The sequence below is a fragment of the Esox lucius genome, chromosome 3, assembly GCF_011004845.1.
Source record: "Esox lucius isolate fEsoLuc1 chromosome 3, fEsoLuc1.pri, whole genome shotgun sequence".
In the NCBI taxonomy this organism is placed as follows: Eukaryota; Metazoa; Chordata; class Actinopteri; order Esociformes; family Esocidae; genus Esox; species Esox lucius.
The window spans coordinates 17,592,685-17,618,592 of record NC_047571.1 but is presented as its reverse complement, the minus strand read 5'-3'; the positions used below and the strand labels follow the sequence as shown (position 1 = coordinate 17,618,592).

At 39.3% G+C, this 25,908-nt stretch overlaps 4 protein-coding genes across 9 annotated transcripts in view; 3 read left to right on the top strand and 1 right to left on the bottom strand.

The window, feature by feature from the left end:
• cx47.1 (connexin 47.1) overlaps positions 1-4,456 on the top strand; it is a 42,861-nt gene extending 38,405 nt beyond the window's left edge. For 2 of the 3 annotated variants that reach the window (XM_010886194.2, XM_010886211.3), the window contains exon 2: positions 1,885-4,456. In XM_010886194.2, coding sequence (XP_010884496.1) covers positions 1,905-3,164 — 1,260 coding nt within the window. In that variant the 5' untranslated portion in view covers positions 1,885-1,904 and the 3' untranslated portion in view covers positions 3,165-4,456. Of the gene's footprint in view, positions 1-1,528; positions 1,648-1,884 lie in introns of all 3 variants that reach the window. The other variant, XM_020045341.1, reaches the window with a different exon arrangement.
• A 601-nt stretch (positions 4,457-5,057) lies between these two features.
• On the top strand, positions 5,058-11,351 carry iba57 (iron-sulfur cluster assembly factor IBA57). The gene is made up of 3 exons (XM_010886180.4): positions 5,058-5,521; positions 7,216-7,565; positions 10,646-11,351. Exons 1-3 carry the CDS (start codon positions 5,151-5,153, stop codon positions 11,035-11,037), a joined length of 1,113 nt encoding a protein of 370 aa, XP_010884482.1. The 5' UTR covers positions 5,058-5,150; the 3' UTR covers positions 11,038-11,351.
• Positions 11,352-11,355: 4 nt separating this feature from the next.
• jmjd4 (jumonji domain containing 4) lies at positions 11,356-14,779 on the bottom strand. The gene is made up of 6 exons (XM_010886135.3): positions 13,993-14,779; positions 13,592-13,757; positions 13,314-13,439; positions 12,960-13,227; positions 12,661-12,807; positions 11,356-11,833 (listed from the first exon to the last, which is right to left on the bottom strand). Exons 1-6 carry the CDS (start codon positions 14,243-14,245, stop codon positions 11,498-11,500), a joined length of 1,296 nt encoding a protein of 431 aa, XP_010884437.1. The 5' UTR covers positions 14,246-14,779; the 3' UTR covers positions 11,356-11,497.
• On the top strand, positions 14,011-24,967 carry snap47 (synaptosome associated protein 47). Of its 4 annotated transcripts, none has more exons than XR_004575210.1 (6): positions 14,011-14,106; positions 18,001-18,530; positions 19,075-19,574; positions 19,893-20,017; positions 22,194-22,398; positions 24,571-24,967. XR_004575210.1 is itself a non-coding variant. In XM_034290021.1 (5 exons), the coding sequence occupies exons 1-5, from the start codon at positions 14,092-14,094 to the stop codon at positions 22,338-22,340; spliced, it is 1,317 nt and encodes a 438-aa protein (XP_034145912.1). In that variant the 5' UTR covers positions 14,011-14,091; the 3' UTR covers positions 22,341-24,967. The 4 variants fall into 4 exon arrangements, 2 of the variants coding, with proteins under 2 accessions (XP_034145912.1, XP_034145915.1); XR_004575209.1 differs by having other exon boundaries at positions 24,565-24,967; XM_034290021.1 differs by having other exon boundaries at positions 22,194-24,967.
• The last annotated feature ends 941 nt before the right edge of the window (positions 24,968-25,908 follow it).

The window sequence follows — 25,908 nt, the reverse complement described above, 5'->3', positions numbered from 1 at the left end:
ACACCTGGAATCAAATCCACACCTTTCACCTGCAATAACAAAGGAATATCCCACACATGTCCATGAAACAGCTTTTGAGTCAATTGTCCAATTACTTTTGCTCCTTTGAAAAAGAGGGGGCTACATATTAAAGCGTTGTAATTCCTAAACACTTCCTTCAATCTGGATGTGAATACCCTCCAATTAAATATGAGAGACTTTAAGCCCATATTAATTATTTAACTGTAACTTTAACTTTAATATTTTTTGGTAAACAGCAAAAATAACAAAACTTGTGTCAGTGTCCAATTATCTCCGGACTTAACTGTATACATGGCCTTGTCTTCTTTTAAATTCAAATGCAACTGTCAATCTAAGAGTAGCAGATCCCTTAATGGAATGTATAGAGATTATCTTTCAGAATAAGAGTAGCAAACAGATACATTCACATTTTATTTTTCATATACTATTGGGTTGGATTGGTTACATTCTAAATTAAATGAGTTACTAGTAACCTGTCCAAAATTCTAATCGTTATTTTATTTCTGGATTATCTCTGAATTAATGATAGTCCTGAAATAAGAAATAATAATTTGGATAATTTTTAAGTACATTGAATCTAATCACAATATGTTTGCTGATAATGTAACCGATTGATTTTTTTTTTTTATCAGATAAACAAATTCATTACATTTTATCTAAAAAGAAAATTACAGTATGACAACAGTAAAATATTTTTAGTCATATCTACAGTATATTGTGCAAACATTCTGTAACACTTACTCTATATTAGGATGTGTGCTACTAATTATCACACATCCAGGTTCACTTATAATTTTGCCATTGTTTTAGCTAAATAGATTATTGCATTTATTTAAAATAAGGCTTAGTAGTTGTGTGGCTGAGAGTCATATTGATTAAGAAAGATGATACAAGAAAAACCTAAGTTACAATTCTAATAATAATAATTATTATTATATAATTGTTCCCAAATGGCATTGAGTGGAAATGGTTTGTCAAGTATTTATTTAATTTCACACCGGCCTACGGATTATCTCATCAGTTAAATTCAATCAACTTTATCTTATAAAGCCCTTTTTACACCAGCAGTTGTCACAAAGTGCTTTTACAGATATCCAGCCTGAACCCCAAATAGCCAGCAACAACTGAGTTGATTCACAGTGGCTAAGAAAAATTGCCTAGTAGGTTGGAACTAAAGAAGAAACCTAGTGAGGAACCAGAATTTGAGGGGTAGCCAGTCCTCTTCTGGCTGAAGATTATACGAGTACATTATTATAATAATTTTGGAATGCATGTGGGCTGTGTCTATTAACATAATCCAATCATAATCAGCTGCTTGACCAGGTGGACAAGGACAGGAGCAATCAGGTGGGGTGAGATCAGTGGCAGCCAGAATCACCAGTCAGCAACTTGATCTGCAGCACAACCAGGAGGACTTTGGTCAGGGACAGCTACGAGCCATTCAGGCCTGGTTTCTCATAGCTGTTGCTTTTAATTAACATTAATATGTTTTGTTTATCCCTCTGAGGTCTTGCATGTCAAGCTCCTTGGTGGACAGTGTTGTGTGAATATAATTGGATCATCTTGACTGCTGACAGCCTGGGGATCATTAAGATATATCTTTCCTCAGCTTGCCTCAGAAAGCAAGTAAGGCATCATATACTAATATAGCAAAAGTTGAGTGAATAATTTTTCTCAATGATGTTCTGGGTCCATACTTAATACATGAAAAGTGAATAAAAATTGTAACCTCTGTCGCTTCTGGTTACAGTGGGATTGGCACACAAACATATTTTAAAGGAATAATATAATTGTTCTTAAATGTGTTTTTCATTCAATTAAATGAAAGTATTTATCCTTATTTCAATGTCTCTGTGTTCCCAGACTGTAGTTGAAAAGCCTCTATGACCACCATGAGCTGGAGCTTTCTTACTCGTCTTCTGGAGGAGATCCACAATCACTCCACCTTTGTGGGGAAAGTGTGGCTGACGGTGCTCATCATCTTCCGCATTGTGCTGACCGCCGTAGGGGGAGAGTCCATCTACTCAGATGAGCAGACCAAGTTCACCTGTAACACCAAGCAGCCTGGCTGCGACAATGTGTGCTACGATGCCTTTGCCCCCCTCTCACATGTCCGCTTCTGGGTTTTCCAGATCATCATGATATCCACCCCGTCGGTCATGTACCTGGGCTATGCCATCCACAAGATAGCCCGCACCTCAGAGGTGGAGCGCCGAAGGTACCGTCGGAGAAAACCCCTTCAGGCTAATAGGTGGAAGGAGAGCCATCCACTTGAAGAGGTGCCGGAAGAGGACGACGATGTCGAGCCCATGATATACGAGGAGGACGTGGCGGAAGTTCAAGAGGTCAAACTCGAGCCGGCCAAACCTCAGAAACACGATGGCCGCCGGCGGATCATGCGAGAGGGTTTGATGAGGATTTATGTCTTGCAGCTGCTGTCCCGAGCTGTGTTTGAGATTGGCTTCTTGGCAGGCCAGTATCTTCTTTATGGCTTCCGTGTTAATCCGTCATATGTGTGCAATAAGGAGCCCTGTCCCCACAAGGTGGATTGCTTCATCTCTCGGCCCACAGAGAAGACCATCTTCCTGCTCATCATGTATGTAGTCAGCTGTCTCTGCCTGTTCCTTAACGTGTGTGAGATGTTTCACCTTGGCATCGGCACGTTCAGGGACACTCTCCGCAAGAAGAGGAACCAGGGAGTGCGACAGCCCTCGTACAGCTACCCATACTCCCGTAACATCCCTGCATCTCCCCCTGGTTACAATCTCGTCATGAAGTCAGACAAGCCCAACAGGATAATTCACAACAGTCTAATAACGCACCACGAGCAAAACATGGCCAATGATTCCCAGGAACCTAATCAAGAGTGCACGAGTCCAGATGAGAACATTCCCTCTGACCTGGCCAGCCTGCACCGCCACCTACGGGTGGCACAGGAGCAGCTTGACATGGCCTTCCAGACTTACAACACAAAACAGAACCAGCCCACCTCAAGGACAAGTAGTCCAATGTCTGGTGGTACCATGGCAGAGCAGAACAGGGTCAACACAGCCCAGGAGAAACAAGGAGCCCGGCCAAAATCAGCCACTACAGAGAAATCAGCGACCATTGTAAAAAACGGAAAGTCATCTGTATGGATTTAGGAAGTATTAACTCTTTGTTGTATAATAATTCGATTTCAGTTTCAAGGACCGTGTCATTGTATAGATAATTAAAGAAATGTTAGATCTGACTCATTAGTTAAATACATTGAAAGTGTTGCATGATCAGTTGATTATCAAAAGCATGATCAATTGCACTGCCTGATTTTGTCACCATCAAAAAACAACAGTGTGACATGTCAGATCAGGAGCACACAATATAGGCAATATTTGTGACATTCAGAACAATGTAAAGAAAATGAGAGAAAAAATTGGGCCTCAAAATACAATAGTACTGTATATTTGATTTTATTTGGGGGTTTTTAAGCATAAAAAACCTGTTGAATATAGTTAATATAGTATATTCATATATTGCTTATTCAAACAAAATTTTAGGGAGTTTTGAAATGAACCATGCTGGCAATAATCTTGGGATTATTTCATTGAGATTATTAATTTACTCTTCCTGTTGAACTACATTAATTTAAATAAATATATATTTACAGTGTCTTTAAAACATAACAATTCAAGGGTGTTTTTTAAACTGTGGCCTAGTTAAAACCAATGCAGTGGTAAGCCCTGTTCAATGTTTGAATCCTGATTATGTTTGAGAAAGGGGAAGACATTCAAGAGCTTTGTAACTGTCCAGATACACACTTTTTAACTCATTTTCAGTAGTTTTGAAACTGCTTGAGAAAATATGCACAGATTGATTTGACAATGCTTGAGGTAGTATGTAAGTGATTTTGTTTAAAAGGGAAATATAGGTGAATGGTCTTCCATTTGCAGATGTTAGAGTTGCACTATTCTACATATTAAAGAAAATGTATTTCCCTTTAGTTTGCAAGGCTTTATTGTTTAAGGCTACATTACACTGCAGTGACTTTAATCTGCAAGTTAAACAAAAACAAAAAAATAAAAGCAAATTGGTTCTTGTGTTGAAAACTTGAATTACCTTAGATACATTTCTGCTCTTTGTTGCAGGAAATGTTATGCATGCTTTTACATAAAGAAATTGTAAATCTTTTACATGACATACAGTTCAATGCATTTATTAAAAGATCTATCGTACATATTAATTGACCCCATTTTCCAACATTTAGGGATTCTTCTTGGAAAATTATTTTAGTTTTCAAAGCTTTTATTAGTAATGAAGACATTTGTTTCTGCTTTGTTTTCACAGTAGATCTACTGTAAATGATTCTGCCTTTAGCACTATGATACTCCAACGTGCCTGAAATGGTTAAGATTGTTCCTGTATTTCATTTAAAAAGGAATAAACCTAGATTAAAATGCTTTTGGTCTGTAATTATTTGTCATTGTTCCTTTTTAATTATATAGGGAAAAAATCAGATGCATGGACACATACATTATAAAATGTATTGAAACATTGTGGGGCACAGATGACACACACACACACGAACTGTGACGAACACACTCACTCACACAGAGTCACTGGGTTGATGCTTAACTCCATAGATTTTATTAAACTACAAACAATTTGTGGCACTGGGTTGACGCTACATTCAACAAATCAATAGGAAAATAGGAAAAGCTTTGGCAAGGTATTAAGTGGCTTATCTTTCCCACATATTTCTATATTTATTAATTTAACGCTAAAATACCTTTTTCTTTCATTATCAAATGTTACCAACTTTACATATACATTTACCATGTAGGTCATTTAGATATTGCAAGTCTCTGATCCACACTCCAGTCCAGTTGATGGCGATAATGCACCTTAAGTGTAGTATGCAGTGTGTGTTCAGTGTGGCTAAGGCATAGACTGTGGGCTAAGGTATGACCTGGGTATGCTCCGGTTCGCGCCGAAATTCCGCCATCCAGCACAGTGGGTGGCGGTAGTGCACCATTAAGGTGGAGTGCCAACCGACATCAAAACATTACAGAAGAAGAAGAAGCAGCAGAAGCAGCAGAAGAAGAAGAAGACCTGTAATTTACTTATTTAAAGCATTCCATTTCCTGGTTGCAATGCATAGTCTGTGGACTTTTTGTTTGGCCAGGGCCGCCATGGTTCCAAATACTTTACTTTTCACACGCAATTTAAGCGTTAGAAAATGCTGCGAACGTTACCAGTGGACAGGTGCTTTGAGACCGGCAGCAGGATCGACTAGCATAAAAACATACAGCCAGAAAGCATGTAAAACTACTGAACTTGGACAGTTTGTTTGTTATCATCTTCCACACAGGACGTTATTGAAAGTTCAAGGCCAAGATACACGATCATTTCTTCAAGGGATTGTAACCAATGACATGGAGCTCTTAGAAGAGGACCGTAAGGTTTTGTATGCGCACATGTTGAACGTTAAAGGAAGGACACTCTATGACATAATCATGTACAGGTAAGGTTACTTTGCTTAAATACGATTAACCACTGCATTTTGTAGTATGTTAATGACTAACTGGACTAGTGTTTTTGTTTACAGTTTAGCCATTACCCCCATTGTGGGCGTGGCTTGTCTGGATCACGTTTCACAGTGGACACGCACATCTACCAGAGTGCTGATGTAAAATCCTTCAAAATCTGACGTTATATATTTGAATTTAATTAGCTATTTCTAATGCAACATACTTATTCTGTTTTGAAACTACCACATCCCACAAAAACGTATTTGTTCAATTGCGGGGTTAGCTTTTATGCATGCTGCCATTTCCCTGGTTCAAATAGAAGTAACTTTTTGAGTGTAAGGGAGCTGACTAGTGATTATGAAAGAGAATTTGTTTACAATCATGTGTGAAAGTCGGGACATTTCGTCTGATCCCACAAGATTTTCTTTAACCATGTGGCAAACATATTTGTGGTCTGATTAAACTAAAATTTAACTTTTTGGCCAAAACCCTAAGTGTTTTTGTCCTACTACTCACACACCTGATTAAAAGTAAAGACTTGATAGTGATGGCCATACGAGGCTTCATTACAGTTTTTCTAGCAGCAGGATATTATGTTAGCAGCGATAACTGAGAATTTCCTTTTTAAAATAAAAGCCATCATTAAAATGTATAAAGACAATATAGTTAGCAAACTAGTCTGTACATTTTATGTTTAATGTCCATTCCAATATTGTTTGTCTGTTCTTTTTTACAGACTAGATTAACTAACTATATTGCCTTACAAATTTCAATGATGGCTTTTATTGTGATACAGAAAATCTGAATGCTGCCACCATAATATCCCAATGCTAGAATAACCCTAATGAAGCTTTATTTGGCCATCGCCATTTGATATGTTTATTACGTCAATCAAGTTTGTAACTTGTGGGGCAATATTTAAATGAAGTGTGAGTGCTAGGGTGGAAACAAATGTGCACCCCTTGGGGTCCCCAGGACCAGGATTGGGAAACACTGGTGTAGTCTCTGTGGACTCTGCACTTACAATGCAGACTTGTCACTCTCTTTTAATAAACTAGTATATATACTAGCCTATTAGTTTATTTTATTTAGATTTTTTTTTAATCTTAGGTAGTACCACTCCAATTACTCAAAGTTCCTATAGAACTGGTCAGTCCTGCCACGGGAAAACAATAGAATTATTTGAACACATTATCTGTCAGTCATGAGTAAATTGTGGGCTAAATTGTTAGTCACTTCATTTTGATTTGAAAACTAATATTAAAATGGTAATTGTCAGACCTCTTTTATAGGCACTGCTAATTGGCACTCAATCTATCTCTGCTGCTGTGTTTTTAATTGCGATTCAGTTACTTAGAAGTTACCGTACCGTACGTATGTGTTTTTTTTTTTTTCTCCTCCTACTCTTTAACAATTGTATTTAATAAGTTCTTGGACATTGTTCGGCATTGCACTTTCCATTACAACCACCTACCAATTACATATAATATCCATTGTGGGACACCGCTGTTGTTAAAACAGATACAAAAGGTTGGTGGCCTAAATTACCATAATGCCTAAATGCTATACTACTAGACCCAATATATGGTATGTATATGCTACTGTACCATTTCCATTCAGAAGCAGGCATAATACATTTTAAGCTCCCCACAGAATGGCTGAAATGTTTTATTGTCTTGTTTTTCAGGTTAAATGATGCAGAAGCGGATTGTGGTGTTCTGGTCGAATGTGACACCACATTAAAGGACTCAATTTTGAATCATTTAAAGGTGTACAAAATTCGCCGTCAGGTGAATGTTAGCCCCTGTCCTGAGCTTGCTCTATGGGCTGTGTTGCCTCAGGGAATAGCTCCAGGTCAAAAGAGGCTGAAGCCAGATCTCACTGCTCCAGAAAAAGCTGTTATGTGGGAGGAAGATCCAAGAACTGACACCATGGGCTGGAGGTTGGTAGTGGACAACAAAATCCATCCTCTGGAAATTATTCCATTGTGTCAGCAGGGTGACACAGAAGATTACCACAAGCACCGCTATGCAATAGGTAGGAAAAGCCATCTAAATGCTTCATTTTATATAGTGGAAATTGTTTTTTTCCGTCTTTTCGTCTGTGTGCTCTAACCCGCTGATTATAGCTACAGTGGGCAGAACAAGTATTTGATACACTGCCGATTTTGCAGGTTTTCCTACTTACAAAGCATGTAGAGGTCTGTAATTTTTAGACAGAATCTAAAAAAATAATAATCCAGAAAAGCACATTGTATGATTTCTAAATAATTAATTTGCATTTTATTGCATGACATAAGTATTTGATCACCTACCAACCAGTAAGAATTCCGGCTCTCACAGACCTGTTAGTTTCTGTTTAAGAAGCCCTCCTGTTCTCCACTCATGAACTGAATTAACTGCACCTGTTTGAACTCATTACCTTTATAAAAGACACCTGTCCACACACTCAATCAAACAGACTCCAACCTCTCCACAATGGCCAAGACCAGAGAGCTGTGTCAGGACATCAGTGATAAAATTGTAGACCTGCACAAGGCTGGGATGGGCTATAGGACAATAGGCAAGCAGCTTGGTGAGAAGGCAACAACTGTTGGCGCAATTATTAGAAAATGAAAGAAGTTGAAGATGACAATCAATCTCCCTCAGTCTGGGGCTCCATGCAAGATCTCACCTCATGGGGCATCAATGATCACGAGGAAGGTGAGGGATTAGCCCAGAACTACACGGCAGGACCTGGTCAATGACCTGAAGAGAGCTGGGACCACAGTCTCAAAGAAAACCATTAGTAACACAATATGCCGTCATGGATTAAAATCCTGCAGCGCACGCAAGGTCCCCCTGCTCAAGCCAGCCCATGTCCAGACTCGTCTGAAGTTTGCCAATGACCATCTGGTTGAGAGGAGGAATGGGAGAAGGACATGTGGTCTGATGAGACAGAAATAGAGCTTTTTGGTCTAAACTCCATTTGCCATGTTTGGAGGAAGAAGAAGGATGAGTACAACCCCAAGAACACCATCCCAACCGTGAAGCATGGAGGTGGAAACATAATTCTTTGGGGATGCTTTTCTGCAAAGGGGACAGGACGACTGCACCGTATTGAGGGGAGGATGGATGAGGCCATGTATCGCGAGATCTTGGCCAACAAGCTCCTTCCCTCAGTAAGAGCATTAAAGATGGGGTCGTGGCTGGGTCTTCCAGCATGACAACGACCCGAAACACACAGCCAGGGCAACTAAGGAGTGGCTCCGTAAGAAGCATCTCAAGGTCCTGGAGTGACCTAGCCAGTCTCCAGACCTGAACCCAATAGAAAATCTTTGGAGGGAGCTGGAAGTCCCCGAAACCTGAAGGATCTGGAGAAGGTCTGTATGGAGGAGTGGGTGTGATGGCAATTTCTAAAATCCAAATAATTCTATGAAAATGGTAGGTAAGACAGGAGAAATCAATTGCGCAATAAACGGTTTTAATCTTGCTTGCAAGGAGAAAGTATACAGGTTACAAAGTAACGGTGGATAGTTTCTAAATAAAAACATCATTTCGACAGTATTTATTACATAGGAAAAAGGGGTGTGGTAAGATGCTGCCATCTGTTTCATGTCAATCAAACACCTTTCCCTTTGTTCTATCACACACGTCAAATGCTATCTTCCCCCACCTTATCCTTCCTGCCATAATGTTTACTGTAGTGTTTACCCAAAGGGGCAAACTGACCTTACTCCCCCTGTTGTATATCTTGTCCTAAAACCCATTGATCTGCATCTGGACAGACAATAGATGCCCCCTATGCAAATACCAGGTCCCACACATTCCTGTACCTATCTTAACAGTGGGACTCAATCCTTTACTCAGAGAGAATACATTGTTATAGAAATTTCCACAACAATCCATCCTCTTGATACCATGTCAAACCTTGGTATCAAACCTTAAACAGTACTCTCATTAGGATGTAGACTGCAACAAAACAGTACTCTTTAACAACATGACCCAGTCAATATTATTATCCTTAGTGATTAGAGAACTGAGCAAATCTGAAATGTCTGGATCCTCCTTTACATTCTTCTAGATCATTACCTTCTGTATAAACACCAAGATCACACATTGTCATCATACAGAATCATAACATAGTACAGCAAAACTTTTTAAAATCCTTTTGCTACAGTGTGTGCAAACCTGGTCAAGAACTTCAGGAAATGTATGATCTCTGTAATTGCAAACAAAGGTTTCTGTACCAAATATTAAGTTCTGCTTTTCTGATGTATCAAATACTTATGTCATGCAATAAAATGCTAATTAATTACTTAAAAATCATACAATGTCATTTTTTGGATTTTTGATTCTATCACTCACAGTTGAAGAGCACCTATGATAAAAATAACAGACTTCTACATGCTTTGTAAGTAGGAAAACCTGCAAAATCAGCAGTGTATCAAATACTTATTCTCTCCACTGTACCTTTTAAGTAAATAATGAAGTGGGCTCTGGTTTTGACTTTTCAGTCTAAAAGTTAATACACTATTTGCTGTATGTTTTTGGAACCAACAGAAGTTTAAATTACTGCACCTATATAGGGTTAATGTTCGCATGTGATAATTATCTCCCTGTTAGCCAATGTGAGGAAATAAATGAGCGAAGTAAGCACCCACCTATGCTAATTGGCCATCTAGAATACTCCAAAAACTGTGTGTATGCATTTTGTGGAGGAAATGTAACAGAAGTGTCGTTTTTCAGTTGTAGGGACAGCAGGATTTGTGTAGACCTGCTTCACCAAGTGCATCTTTTTATTTGAAAGACATATCAAAGATAATGGCCAAAAATGTATGATTGGTTGATTATGTCAATTAAGTGTGTAGGTTGTGGGGCAATATTTGAATCAGGTGTGTGTGCTAGGGCAAAAAAATATATACTTTTGCATTATAAGTGGATTGTTGTTCACATTATGCCTCATGCTCTGTAGTTTTGTCAGAAAACCCCTGTGAAAAGGCAGAAAGGGCCCCTTTGGGTTCTTGAGAACAATGTGAGCTTACAGTATGGTTGTGTTTTGTCAACGATTTGTTAATTTCCATATCATAGATGATTCCTATAATCATCCTATAATGTTGATTTTTCTCTTTCTGCTAGGACTTCCTGAGGGGGTAAAGGATCTTCCTCCTGGGGTGGCGCTTCCCCTGGAGTCCAACCTGGTCTACATGCAGGGCATCAGCTTTAGCAAGGGCTGCTACATCGGCCAGGAGCTAACAGCCAGGACGCATTACACAGGAGTGGTACGGAAGCGTCTGATGCCCATACGCATGTCAGCACCAGCCAGAGGCCTGGAGGAAGGAGTGACGCTACAGACACAGTCTGGCAAGCCAGCCGGAAACCACAGGGCTGGAGTTGGAGAACTGGGTCTGAGCCTCGTCCGCCTTGCTCACATTAAAGAACCACTAACACTCAAGGATTCTGAGGACACCACCGTGACTTTGGAAGCCTACGTGCCAGACTGGTGGCCCAAAGACTTTAAAGCCAAATGAATATTTGAGGGAGGTGGATTTATTGAACCCGGCAATGACACGCACACATTAAAAGGAGCCAAATGAAATCTTCAGGGTCTGTATAATTAATCTTATTCCAAACCACCTAGCACAGTATTTCACTGGCATCAGTACAAACCATGTCTATGATATAAAGAGTTTTACTTTGTTTACAGTATTAAACTTTCAGATTTTCAGAAACTGTAATTTGCTTTATTTCTTGACACTAATGTGCCAGTTGTGCACCACAGGTTGCTAACAATTTTCAGAAATCACTTGTATGTATCGGGTGAAATAAATGTAAAAGGACACAATGTATAATTTTTGTCATTTTATCAACATCTCATTCACAACATAGAAAACATTTTTATTTCAAGACAGACAAGCCTTTCAGGCAACCTCCTGAAACCAAAGCCTTTTTCCAAATGGACTGAAAGACTCAGAAGGCATATTGAGTGACCTAATCTTGGTAAAGGCAGTGTTGCCCTCTAGTGGAATGAATGGTTTCTTTAATCTGCTGCAGTAAACTTTCAGGTTGTGAAGTAAGAGTTGAATGATCAAGTCTCTTAAAATCTTCATTGCAGAGCATGCATTCTAGTATGTGAGCCACCCTTTGCAGGTCAAAAGCAGCATGGTGAAGCCCCAATGTAGCCAGGGTCTCTGAAAGATGACGCGGGTAATTCGAGGAGGAGTTTCCGGTGCCAGAGATCAAAAAGGACATACGGTTGTCAGCGATGATCTTCAGGAAAGAGGAAAACTCACTGTAATCAATCCCGGAGCAAGACTTCATGATGACCTGGTGAACAAAATTAAACTGTTACACTGCTCAAGAATATTTTTATTTTATTTAAGGTTATCCATGTACATCTCGGCTTCTACATTTTGTAAATCTCCAAATTAAGCACTTCCGTTTAGTATTAGGTCAATATTCTTTGAATGAAATAATTGCTGGAAGTCTACAACCTCTTGACCGCACCAGTCCCTGGGTATGTTCTCTGGTGATGCTCTGCCTGTGAACTTTTTAACCAAACAGTTGTTTGTTCTTAGGTATTGACTAAAATGCTCAATTGGATTTAAATGTGGAAATTGACTTGGACAGTCAATAACGTTCCACTTTTTAGTCTTGGAAAAACTCCCTAATGATTATGGCAATGTATTGCTGTATGATGTGGTACATTCTAATGAGTTTGTAGTAATTTGGAAAACTCCTGAATGCTGTCATCAGGAGTTAAAGCATCAATGAAGACAATGGAACCAGTTCTAGTAGAAGCCATACATGCCCAAGTCATAACACCCCATCCACCATATTTCTAAGATAAGGTGCTATGCTGTGGATTTTGGGCAGTTCCTTTTCTTCCTCTTAACACTGTCCTCTTTACTCTGGTAATTTTTTCTGTATCTACATGCCCATTTCTGTATTTTTTGCAAACCTAACTATCCAACTGATAAACCCAGATTAACCTACCTAAACAATTAAACCAATTTGAACACATGCAGATTAAAGCTGTGAATCTATACTTTAACTTCATAGTAATTGTTTGATTTCAAATGCAATCTTTTGGAATGTAGAGTCAAAAGAAGATAAATGTTTCACTGTCCCAATAATCATGGCGGTCACTGTACCTGGCAGTGCTGATGCCATGAGTCCATAGTATTCCTCCATTCCTCTATCTCCCTCTGGACAGCAGACAGCTCATTCTGAAGGAACTGCCACATAATGTCCACATTGCATCCATTCAGCCAGTTATGGTTGATGGAGATGGTGTCTTCCTGTAGGATAAATGAGACAATCATGGAGCTACTAAATTAAACCATGTATGTGCCAAATAAACCATGTAGGTGCTTCACTGGCAATGATTTAAAAGTAACTTATTGATCGATTCTACCATCTATTCTACCGATATTCAAAGAGCAGCCCTTACCAAATTATAAACCTGATGGTGCCAACCACTGGGCACAAATATGATCTCCCCTGCTTCCTGAATAATCTCTAGTGGCTGGCAGGCCTCATCAGCATGGGGGAACTGCCCCTTGTCTTGAAGCTCAGGGGCAGTAATATCATAAGCAAGGTTGCCATGGCTATCTCGTAGAAACTCTTCTTGGCCTGGGGGATATAAGAGCCACTTCTTTCTGCCGCAGATGTTTGCTGACCAGCTGTAAGAGCGGAACACATCTGCATGGAATGGTGTCCTTTAGCAAAAAGAGAAAAACAATTTTAGGGGAGATTAAGGGATATGTACTGTAGGCTCTATACTTTTATATATGTATTTATATACCATGAGCCTTTGGGTCCCATGTAGACAAAGCGGTAGTCGTCCACTTCCAAGGTATCCCAATACTCATTAAGCCAGTCAGAAGAAAAGAAGACTGGTGTGGTGTAAACGTTGTGTTCAGGAAAATCCCTGTGGCAGGGAAGTGGGTATAATTGAGTGATGTCTAGCTTGTTCTTAATATATTTACCTTCAGTGTATATAGATATTTTTAACATACTAGAAACCACTTTCAATTACGTTGCCTGCATCCTTCTAGGGCAACATATAGGGGAATAAAATACCTTGACATGTGCCAATCTTTCAGATAGAGACATCCTTTTGGTGACGAGTGTCCATTCTGGATGTATTCTTTCCAGTAGTGAATATATTCTTTGAAAGTAACAATTTGTTTGGGGTTTGCATTGTATTCTTTCGCATTGCAGTTTGCAACAGGAACTGGAGTCTCATCTACAAGGGGATACGAGATGCATACTTTGTGAAAACAACTTACAAATGGGTTTCTGGTCATCATATCTAAAATACATGTATCATAGAATTCCACATAAAAGAAGAAACTGCAATCAAATCACAGATCTCAACAGCCCAGCCAAAGGCTAATCTCTAAAACGTTCATTTGACACCATAATTACCTAATGACATTATAGCATACTATACATGTAGACAGTTCACAGCATTTATTTACCAAATTGCTGCAGCAGTTTCTGGAAGTTGGGCTTCCCCTCATCAGTGACCCACTGTTTCCTGCATTTCCAGTCTTCAGTAAATCTCTTTGAGAACATGCATGGATGGTTGGGAAGTAAGTACTTTTTTAAGAATTTGGAATAGCTCAAATCCTTCTCTATGTAATCAACAAAGTGCGAAGACCAAAATTGTTCGTAGGATTGCCTCGGTATTTTGACAAGGCTGCAGCTGTTATGATAGGACTCCCTGTCCATGGTATTGTATAATGTAAACAAGTCCTGGCTGCAGCTAGCTAGTTCTAGCAGACGTAGCTATATAGCTAGCAGTTGTAACAGTACGTACCTAAACTATTGAGATACCAAAAGTCATATGAATTGCTCTTCCACCATTATTACTGGATTTTAATTGTAAAGATACGTTGAAAAATTGGAAAAGCTGGTTCCTTCATTATAACCAAAACAACCGTTCTATTTGACAGTCTGTGTGCTATGAGCTAAAGCGCTATTAGCTAAATCCCAAATCGTGCTCTTTCCCAGACTCCTCCATTTGGTTCATTACAGGCTTCTAGCCATATATTGGTATGCAGCCACAATACAGAGCCATAATACAGAACTTGAAAAGTTTCCAAGTATACCCAAATATAAAATAAGCAACAGTGTAATTCTGCGAAACTATAGGGTTTACTTAAAGTACATATAAAGTACAAATTACTGTTTATAATTACTATAATAATCCCGCCCCACCCTACTGTCAGCGAGTTTAAAACATTTTGGTTTCATGACCAATGGCTAATGCTAATTGGCTCAAAATGTATTTGCAATGCGCAATTTTACACCAAATAATGAATAATAATGAAATGAATTTGTTTATATATATTTACATTGTATGACATGAAATACCTCGGAAATGTTTGTTTTTCTTTTGGATTATTTAAATGTTATGTTTGTTTTATTATTTTAAAATGAGTACATTAATTTAAGTTATTAATTACATAATTTAAGTAGCGAGTGTCTTAAATTCGAATGCTAGTGATCCCCTCACCACTCCCTTGAATTCTCCAACTTCTGCTACTTTTGACAGAGTGCGGTCAAGCTAGGTTGTACATTAGAGGCAATAGATTGGTTTGGGATTCCCGATTTCGAGTTCGGAGGGGTACACATTTATCGATGCACACGCTGAAATGTAATTTCTATTAATTCAGTTCACATTTTGTAGCTTCCGTCACTGTTTTATTCAAGATACATTTTTATGTGGTAAACATACACGTTAGAATCATGGTTATCCAGTTATACGTTTTTTTGTTCAGGATCATTGTTTGAAGACGAACTGTAAATATGTGTGTACTGGCTTTCTATGGAAGTGACGTATTTGCTCTTCTGACGATCATGACGAACGTCTCGCCTGTAATAACAAAACCTAACCCTTCTCGCACTCGAAAAGCGTATTTTGTTGTGAAAATTATAGAACTGACAATTAAATATAATACTGTACGTTTTTATGAAGAGCATATGAACTCGAATGATGACTGTCATCGTTTTCGAAACTGATTATATTTACACATTATGCGACATTACTAGGCAACTGAACTGTATCGATTTCCTGGAATAAGAAAATCCCGTGCACTCAATTGCCAGGTTTGTAAAATGTAAACAAAATCATCCATGCATTTTTATGGTTAGGTAGCTATGTATTTATATTTTGGGTGGTTTCGCTTACTGTTTTGTTTGTACACGAATGTAGCAATTTATTTGAGATGTAAGATTAATATGAACAGGGCTGTTAAGTAAGGTTTTTATGTTTGGCATGTCTGTTTAGGTTTACTACTAAAAACACTAGCAAAGCAGTTGCTAATATGCTTGTCGGTAGTAACATATATTATATTACCGCCCTAAAGCCGGCCTACAGCTAGTTATACAAGCTATACGCTGGTCTAAAATGCATTAATTGCTGAGAAAGAAAATGCGTTAAATAGGACATCATAGGTTTTAAGCTGCTCAACGTCGGGCTAGCTGGTGCCAGCTCATGCTGATGATGGACTGCTTGTTACCAGCTTAATATGTGAGGATCCTAAAATTGTGTTGACCAGTTTATGCTGGTGATTCATTCAGTTAATGTTATACTGAACGTTACATTGGTGTGACCTATGGGACTTTTGAGTGTAGTATGTTCGTAGGTGCCAGCCACGCTGCTTCCAGTTAGACTTGTTGGTCATGATTCATGTTGAGATGAGTAGCATGTGTCCATGGATCCATCCTGACTGATGTGAATGGTATTGGCTGGTGAAGTGGTATAATTAAGACGGGAACGTTTTCCATGCACATTTAATTAATTTATGTGGATGGAAAACATCAATTAGATCATTTAATTCCAATTGAACTTCGTTTGAACACCCCAGTATACCTCATCTATTTTTGCTGACCAGGTGCATCTTGTCGTGGATAGAGTTTACCTTCGGTCACATGGATACTTCTTGCGAGACATGAGCCATTTTGCAAAGTGCTTATTGCCTCAGAATGGTTCCAGGAACATGACAGCAAGATCATTTTTCTTGAGGCCTGCCCAGTCCCACTTTCAAGACCTCAAACCATTAAAGTATCTTTGGGATGAGATTTAACAGGCAGTTCAGAGCATTAATGTAACTCTGCGTGATGCCATTGCCTCAGCTTGGACAAATATCCCTGTGGAATGTTTCCAACACCTTGTCGAATCCATGCCCCAAAGAATTCAGGCTGTCCTGGAGGTGAACCGAACCATTACAAAATGGATGTAGGCTACATAATAAACTGGCCACAGATTTTATGTGGAATGTGTTTGAGATTATATTTTTAAGAATATTATTGTGCGCAATGTTTATGGATGTTATGAATATGTCAACACTATAAAAGCATACTGACAATGATAAATGAATAATAGATTATGTAAAACGTTGATAATAGAGAACACTTCCAGTTATTTTCCTTCTTAATAACAATGTGTTGTTACATGCCCTATCCTAGTGACCCGTGGTCTTTACTAGACTAAAAACAACACTTTCATCTTTAATATTTAACTTCCACTGTGGGGCAGTATTCAGTGAGGGAAAAGCTCTGTTATGGCCCAAATTCATAAATTTCCCCTCCAAAGAACACTTGTGAAATAAAGTCTGCGTAAAGACCTTCAGTTTCCCCCCAAAAATGTTGTACTTCTGAATGTGTCGATATGTGTCCCATGTCATCAAAACCACTGGTTTTCTAAACCGATATTTCCTGGCTAACTGACGTATGATAGTCATTTTACTTCCACATTATGCACATTAACAACATCACACGTCCAATCCAAAGAAAGTGTTTGTTATTCCCAAAAGTCCCAGACCGCAACTTTAAGGATAATAAAGTGCACTGCTTTATTTGGAATTTATAAATTTTAGTTTGGGATGCTCATGTTGACCTGCAGGTGGAATTGCCCTAAACATTTAGAGTAATTTAAAAACAAACAGTTTTAAAGGTGTCAAAACAGTGGTTGGTGTTTATATTTAGAAAATATTGAATCAAAATATTGTTTTAGTTTGGTCCCCCCTGGTTTAGGTAAGTTTATGATTTTTTTTTTGTAAGACTGCGTAATGTGACTTGCAGGTTTAATCCTAACGTGCTTTGTTAACCACTAGTGTCGACTACTGGAAACTGCATGCTTTTCCAATGAGAATGCAAAAGTGTATATAAATAAAATTAAATATCTTGAATAGAAAAGGAATATAGAAAGTATTAATACATGTAATAAATACAGTATCTGTCTCAATAACAATAACATGAAAAAACAAGTAACATTACAGGGAGTTCCAATTAGGGTTTAGTGTGTAGGGGTGTGGTCAAGATCAGCCAAAAACGCCCTTCTATTATGGTCTCATTTTATATTGGCAATTCAGTGGGAAAGTCAATCAGAGAATCCACAAAAAATGTGTAATGTCCAAATTAAACCATCATTATAATTATCTTGTTATAATTATTATTATAAAAACTGTCTATTACTGTAGGTGAGCATCTGTAGCCAAGCCAAGATGACAAGCCCAAACCGAGATATCCCCATCCACAGCTGGCCAGGCTCCTACTACATTAACAGTGAGAAGCGCTGGGAGGCTGGCACCCTGTCCCTGACCCGCACCATGCTGCGCTTCACCTCAGACCAGAGCAGAGAGAACCTTGTCAGCTTCCGCCTCTCGAGGATCATGGAGATCAAGATGGAGTCATCCAGCCTCATCTTCAGCACTCTCACGGTGTTGGAGCAGGGGAATATCAAGCATTGGTTCGGTTCGCTGAGACCCAACCGGGTTGTGGTCTACAATGTCTTGGAGCATTTCTGGAGGGAGAGGTTGTTGTCCCCCTCAACTGAAGTCCAGGTGGCAGAGGCCCAGTCAACCAAGGGGAGGGAGCTTATTAACCTGGTGGTGGGGACTCAGAGACGGTTAGAGGACACAGGGAATGTCCTTCACTACCAGGGAGAGCAGTTTGATAACATGATGCACGGCCTGGATAAGATCGACTCTGATCTGGGCGTGGCAGACAAGTAAGAATGGTTTTGTTGTTATATTTCTTCTCTGGGCTGATTATTGGTTAAATATTTGTGACTGGATTGCTGTGAATCCAGAAGGTTGCAGTTCTGGATTATCTTGGCTATGGAGCACAAGTGTGGGATTCTGTTCTTTGCACAAAGCACTTACTCTACGTACTTTTCTGCTCGTAGAAGAAGGCTATGTATTTGAATTTCATTGAATGAAAAATGGTGCTTATATTGCTGGTGTGACCCACGTGACTACACAGCAAGAGCTGGTGTCAGCCAGCCTAAAATGGTGCTACCTCCTTTAATAAAGTTACCGAAAATGTTGAATACTATTATAAGAAGATCTTGCAGACATTGATTCCCTTTTGATCTTTGAACTTCCTTAAGATGAGCACTGTTCATCACTGGGCAGCTGAATAAATAGTGCATAGACTGTGTGCAAACAACAGAATCCTGCACACATGCACATAATGCTCTGTATATTTTGTCCTTAACTGAAGCACTAAGAATTGTATGGGTCTTCTAACGTGGGTCTCCATTTTCTCTGCAGGCTGCTGTCTGAACTGGAGTCTCCACCATGGTGGCCTTTTAGCAAATTATTGTGGAAGAGTCAACAGGATGAGAAGGCTGTCCATGCTGCCAGAGAGGCTGCTTGTAAGGAGACAAGAACAGGCAAGCACAGAGTGATTACCAGCATACCAGCCATCGTGTCCCGAGGCAGAGACTCAGACCTAAAGCCTGGCTGCTTGATTGTGATGGTGTCCTCCTTGGAAGTCCGAGATACAAACTATGCGCTGCTCCACCACTTTGAGAGGGACGAGGTGGATGACATACGGGTGCACAACCCGTACGAGATCAGCGTGAGGCAGAGGTTCATAGGGAAGCCAGACATATGCTTCCGACTACTGTCGGCTAAGATGCCGGAGGCCATGTCAGTCCTGGAGATGCAGTATAAGAAGAAGGTGGAGTACACAAGTGAGTACTCTGCCTTCAAGACCGCCTCAGCCACAACCCCCGGTGACCAGGACCAATGTTCAATATGGAATGCAGGTAATATATGTAGGTGACCTCCAAAGCCACTTGGTGTTCTTTTTTATTTGCACTGTCCCATTATGTGTTTTTGACCACCAAGTGGCAGTAAAGCTCTGTGTTGTAATACTGCATGTATTGTTCAACACACATCTTCGAAAAATTACTTTAGGTTCTCTTCAGTCTCAAATCTCATTGAACGCTAGCAACTATTGTGTTTAATTGATCTATTACACGTTTCTGGGGCATGTTTATATGTTGTGACAAGCTTCCCCTCTTGCGCTATCACAGGGTTTCTTTAACACCCATGAGACCATACTGCATTTCTGTCCCTCCCAGAATGCTTGCAGCAGTACCAGGAAACTGAGGTCCCAATGGCTGTCCCAGCAGGAGAACTGTCCCAAGTGCAGTTGCATGTTCTTAAGCCAGAGGTCACGCAGGCTGAGGCTCAGGAGCTGCGACAGGTGAGAAATCTGGTTTCTTTCCTCACCCTGTAGACTCAAGCACTTGATCATATTTGAAGTTGAACTGCTGTAACATTTCTCTTTTCGGAGAATATCCGTCTTGTAGACACCATTCATTTTTATGTATGGGAAACACGTGATTAAAAAACCCTGTTATAAAGCAGTAAATCCCTGCTATTTCAATAGATATGGAATTCATGGGAAGATAAACGCTGTTTCCATTCCAAACCAGAGATTCGGTGTAATGATTTTTATTTTACGTGCTATATTTTATATGTTAGTTGGTGAGACCACAAACCAAACTCCCATTGGGTTATGAGAGGGAGAAGAGAGGGAAAGAGACATGGCCAGTTATTTGGTCAGACCTCTGGTCAGACAGTGTATGAAGTCTTTCCATTCAAAGCTTCATAATGTTGAACAGAGTGTGCTCCATGCGCAAGACATAAACAGTGACGCAAATGCACTCCATTATTTTTCATTCAACACGTTATTATAGGCTGCACAGAATGGCCTTTTCCATGTTCAACCTCTTCAAAATACAACATGTTGTGTACGTTTCCGACCACATATGTGGTTAGTGAACTGTGACAGGTATGTTGACATTTTCAAAATCCTCTTTAAAGGAAGATGTAGAAAGCTGAATGTCATTCACAATCCTATTGAGGTTGATTTGGCTTTTCTGGAAGCTGCGTTTATAACAGAATAGTTAGGGATTAGAAGTACTATTTACCATTTCACAATGTAATTGTATGTGTAATCATTTTCCAAACGTATTGATCATCTAATACTAAGTCACTTTTTTTTTATTAGGTTTTGCACAACTCTGGGACAATAAGGTGTATTGTTTCTCTATCAATGGCTTATTATTTTGTGGTGATAAGTCTTAATGGCTTTTGAAATAGAAAGCCTACCACTTTCTCAAGTGGGAAAGTAATTCACTTCTGACGCACCTAATGTATGTCATGATTAGTGAAAGCCCCTTGTTGATAGTCACTTTTGACCTTATTTCCTTCCCAAGTGTAGAGCAAATAGCCCTTTCTGTAAAAGATATTTGATACCTGCAGATTCTGTTGGATTGTTCATATCAGTTAAATATTTACAGTTCTTTAGTCTAAGATCTAACACACGTCCTGCAAGTCAACTCACCTGCACTCAGTTTAAATTAGGTTATCAACCTACCACTGCATTTTACGTACATCTCCTTATATGTAAGCTAATAACATTTTCAGCAGTGGTGTGATAATATGGAACTTTAGCGGTAAAATTCTACTGTTAGTTACTTAGTAGCTTGGATCAGGATCCCATATTTATACTACAGAATATGTATTGTACTGTCCGCCTTAACACATTTATACAATACACAGATGACTTGAGAGTCAGGATTCTCACTCCACCTTACTGGACTCAAATGTATAAGGAGTGAAACTACAAATATAAAACATATCTATAGTTTATACCCAGACCTTAGAAACCTTCAAAAGAGATTGCATGCAGTTTTCATTGCTCATTGCTGTCTGAAGTTATTTGTGTTTTGTTGCTGTGTCTGCCTTTACTTGCTGCTTGTTGTGTGTGAGAATTTGTAGGATAACATAATATTACTTTAGAAACCCCTGTGGTGGGTGTTTGGATTGAGTGTTTATTAAGTTTACCTTTGCACAACACAGTTTAAGTTGTTCCATCAGCCAAACCATACGCAGTTTGAGTGTGAAGATGGAGTTTCAATATTCCCTTAACATATGGAAAACATTTTTAAATGTTATTTATGTTTGTCATTGATGACTTCAGGAGATCAGGGGAGCTCTCTGTAAAACCACCATGTGCTTGAGTATCATATAGAGTATTATATATTACTAGTCACAATAATATTATGTCACCTGGCAATTGTGTCATTAACTCAAGATGTAAATAGCATAGTTCATTTAGGAAGAAGTTGTATGACTGAGAAAAAAGTGTTATTCTTCCTTGTTGCTTATACCCCTTTTACATTTTTTCCACTGACTGAATCCCTTATTCCCCATCCTCTCGAAATGTAATTTACCCCATAACAAAAAGTACAACACCGAAGACCTGGATCAAATACTTATGTCAAATACCTAAACGGTATTTGACTTACATGCTTTGAACTGTTCAGTCCAAAATAGCTTCTGTATGTCTTTATCTCTCGCTGCTTTCTCAGATGCTAATGCAGTTGAAAAACCTGGCTCTGGAGGCTGAGACCGAACTGGAGAGGCAAGATGAGGCCCTGGATGTTCTGACCGCGTCTACAGACCGGGCCACCATGCACATAGACAAACACACTTGCCGCATGAAGAGGCTGCTGTAGCTCAAACACACATCACCCAGCTGGTTGGTTCACTACAGTCGCAATCCAGATATGTGCTGTGAGTAGCTGTCACCTTATAACTAATTTATTCTTAAAGAAATTTGCTTTACCCTAAATCCCTAAATAATTTGAGGTTATGTAACCATTCAAATCAAATTTTACATTTCACTTGGTTGTAAGTCAATTTGAGTTATGTCTTAGCCTCAGGTGTATTCATGCACCCTTACTTACACCGTTATGTAACATGTACATTATAGAAGAAACCAATGTTCAATGTGGGGAGTACCAAGAAAGCCACTAGATGGCATTTATGCCAAAGTAAGGAACGTAATTCCCATCTGCAGGCTGTGTAGGTGTTGTCTTCTTTGTAAGACTGCACAAAATATCATATGGTATCTCAATTTTATTAAACCCTATTGAGAATGTTCAGAATGTATGCTACCGTTCAAAAGTTTGGGGTCACTTAGAAATGTCCTTGTTTTTGTCTATTAAAATAACATCACATTGATCAGGAATACAGTGAAAACATTGTTCATGTTGTCAATGGCTATTATAGCTGGAAACAGTTGATTTTTAAAGGAATGTATTTGGGGTACAGAGGCCCATTTTCAGAAACCATCAGTCCTGTATTCCAATGGCACGTTGTTTTTGCTAAACCAAGTTTATCAATTTAATAGGCAAATTGATCTTCAGGAAACCTTTTTGCAATGATGTTAGCACAGCTGATAACTGTTGTGCTGATAAAAGAAGCAGTAAAACTGGCCTTTAGACAAGTTGACTATCTGGAGCATCAGTAATTGTGGGTTTGAATACTGGCTCAAAATGGCCAGAAACAAAGAACTATATTCTGAAACTCGTCAGTATATTATTTTTCTAAGAAGTGAAGGCTGTTTCATGTGAGAAATTGACTACAATCTGAAGATCTCGTACAAGGTTGTGTACTACTCCCTTCACATCAGAATAGGAGTGGGAGGTCCTGGTGCACAACTGAGCAAGAGGACAAATACATTAGAGTTTCATGTTTGAGAAACAGGTGCCTCACAGTTCCTCAACTGCTGTTTCATTAAATTGTACCCGCAAAACACCAGTCTTGACTTCAACAGTGAAGAGGCGACTCCCGGATACTGACCTTCTAGGCAGAGTTGCCAAGAAAAAGCCAAAGAAAAGATTTAGATGGGCAAAATAACCTAGACACTGGACAGAAAAAGCTGACCAAATAAAATGATGCTGGAAGAGTGCTTGACGCCATCTGTCAAACATGGTGGAGGCAATGTGATGGTCTGGGGGCTCTTTGGTGGTGGTGAAGTGGGTGATTTGTACGGGGTGAATGGGATCTTGAAGAAGTAAGGCTATCACTCCATTTTGCAAGGCCATGCCTTACCCTGTGGATAATGCTTGATTGGAGTCAGTTTCCTCCTAAAACTGGACATTGACCTAAAGCAGAGCTCCAAACTATGCAAGGACTATTTAGGGAAGAAGCAGTAAGCTGGTATTCTGTCTATAATGGAGTGGCCAGCATAGTCACCGGACCTCAGCCGTATTGAGGTGTTGACCATATGGTATGTAAGAAGTGCCATATGGTCAACACCTCAATTGAGCAATTTGACCAACTTGACCATATTAATACATATTATATCAAAATACTGTATCAGATGAAACCACCTTCTTTTCTTGTCCATTTATGGTATATTCTCTGGTCTGAATTGGTTACCATTTGTGGACATGTTGGAAGTGTTGAAAATCTTGTGTAGCAAAGAGTACCCAAATACTGCCAATAAGTATCTAGAGTCTGAATGATAGATTAACCCTCAAATAATCTATTAATTATTTACCAGTGTGTATAACTGTTAGCAATCTGCAAGTAGCAGACCTATGAAAAAGTACAAATTAGTTAATGTTATTTATATAACAGCTATGTATAGGATCCTGATTGATATGACACCACTTAGGAGTCGTAAATCAAACTTGGATTCTGGCTACACATGAACTGGGAACATTCTGTTTAAAAATCTGTGTAAATTAATCAAATTAATTTGAAATATCACCCTTCTCTTGCTCAATGCATTGAAGACTCAGTGAGTAGATCAACATATTTTTGTTAGCTGAAAATTGAATCCCTGGGTTGTATTTACAGAAATGTTTTATCCACACAATGATACAGTAATTGTGTATCACTTTGAGGAACAATTATTACACTGCTACTTGATGTGTTTTTCTTTTTCAGTTGCAGGTGTCAGTAAAGTCATCAACTCCCTCCATGCACATGGTTTATTTTCTGCTCCAAGTGTCGCATGTCCCCATGTTGTAGAGGAAGTGATGCATCAAGTGGGATTACTGCATTATAATCCAGGTTAGCAGTGGAAATGTAACATGTAATAAATGTCCCATGACACTGCGACCCATGAAACGTACAGAATACTGACCACCTAGTCTGTCACTACCTATTCTAATCTGTAAGAAGCTGGCAGAACCAGAAGATTTCTCATATTGATATATTTAGGAATATTGTCAATGTTATCTGTATAGATGACATGTATATTTCTGTGTGCTGTAATATATCTGTATTACTGTAATTTATTCATTGTATATCACTGTGGCTCACAATAAACTGTTACTTAAACCCACAATATCTGGTAAATTGTTTTATCCAAACTTTTCATGCTTAGTGTCGTAAGCTTATACACTGGAGCAGAGGAAATATCAAAGTGGGGGTCGATAGTCAAATGTTCACGTTTACATTGACAACAAATAACTAGTTTAAAGAGGCCCTCTGTGACCTAGGGTGGTCCATCGATCTGAGCCACTGCCGTCTTTGGCAAGGAACACAGCTGTGATGGTGCGAGTGTGTAAAGGTGAAGCAAACCAAAACCGAGGACAAACGATCAATGGTCTCTTTACGTGTCTTTGTAATAGTTTAAACAACAGCAACTCACGGTGAAGCAACAAACAAAATGGTCCGTTGGGTGCAATGGTAAAACAAACACCCATATATATAGGCAACTGATTAGTGATGGGGAACAGGTGGGTGCTTGAGGAGCTGCAATCAGTCTCCAGCCGGGGGTTAGTACACCGGCCAGGTGGAACGCCGGAGAGAAAGGAGAGCAGCCGTGCTCATGTCTCCCTTAGAGATGTTAAAGGGGTTCAAGTCTGTGCTTTGGCTCGGCCACTCAAGGACATTCACAAATTTCTCCACAAACTACTCAAGCATTGTCTTGACTGTGTGCTTTGTATTTTTTGCGATCGATGAATCTTCGCCCTAATCTGAGGTCCTGTGCCCTCCTGAACAGGTTCTCTTCAAAGACCTCTGTATTTTTTGACGTTCATCCTTTCCGGTCTGACCAGTGTCTGTCACTGTCTCTGAACAGCATCCCTATAGCAAGATGCTCCACCATGTTGCTTAGTTTGGCCAGGCGGCCTGCTCTAGAAAGAGTCTTGGTGATTCCAAACGTCTTCCATTTCTCCATGATGGAGCCCACTGTGTCCCTGGGAAGTTTCAATGCTTTAGCATTTTTTTATCTTCCACAGATGCCTTGACCCAATTCTATGTTTGGGGTCTACGGAGAGTTCC

Bases quoted from the DNA above. Each gene is read 5' to 3' on its own strand.
- iba57 (XM_010886180.4), top strand. From the start codon at position 5,151: ATGCATAGTCTGTGGACTTTTTGTTTGGCCAGGGCCGCCATGGTTCCA. The intron at 5,522-7,215 runs GTAAGGTTACTT...CTTGTTTTTCAG, and splicing joins TATGACATAATCATGTACAG to GTTAAATGATGCAGAAGCGG. The intron at 7,566-10,645 runs GTAGGAAAAGCC...TCTTTCTGCTAG, and splicing joins CAAGCACCGCTATGCAATAG to GACTTCCTGAGGGGGTAAAG.
- snap47 (XM_034290021.1), top strand. The intron at 19,575-19,892 runs GTAATATATGTA...TGTCCCTCCCAG, and splicing joins ATGTTCAATATGGAATGCAG to AATGCTTGCAGCAGTACCAG. The intron at 20,018-22,193 runs GTGAGAAATCTG...CTGCTTTCTCAG, and splicing joins AGGCTCAGGAGCTGCGACAG to ATGCTAATGCAGTTGAAAAA.
- jmjd4 (XM_010886135.3), bottom strand. From the start codon at position 14,245: ATGGACAGGGAGTCCTATCATAACAGCTGCAGCCTTGTCAAAATACCG. The intron at 13,228-13,313 runs GTATATAAATAC...TTTTTGCTAAAG, and splicing joins ATGGGACCCAAAGGCTCATG to GACACCATTCCATGCAGATG. The intron at 12,808-12,959 runs GTAAGGGCTGCT...TTTATCCTACAG, and splicing joins ACCATCAGGTTTATAATTTG to GAAGACACCATCTCCATCAA.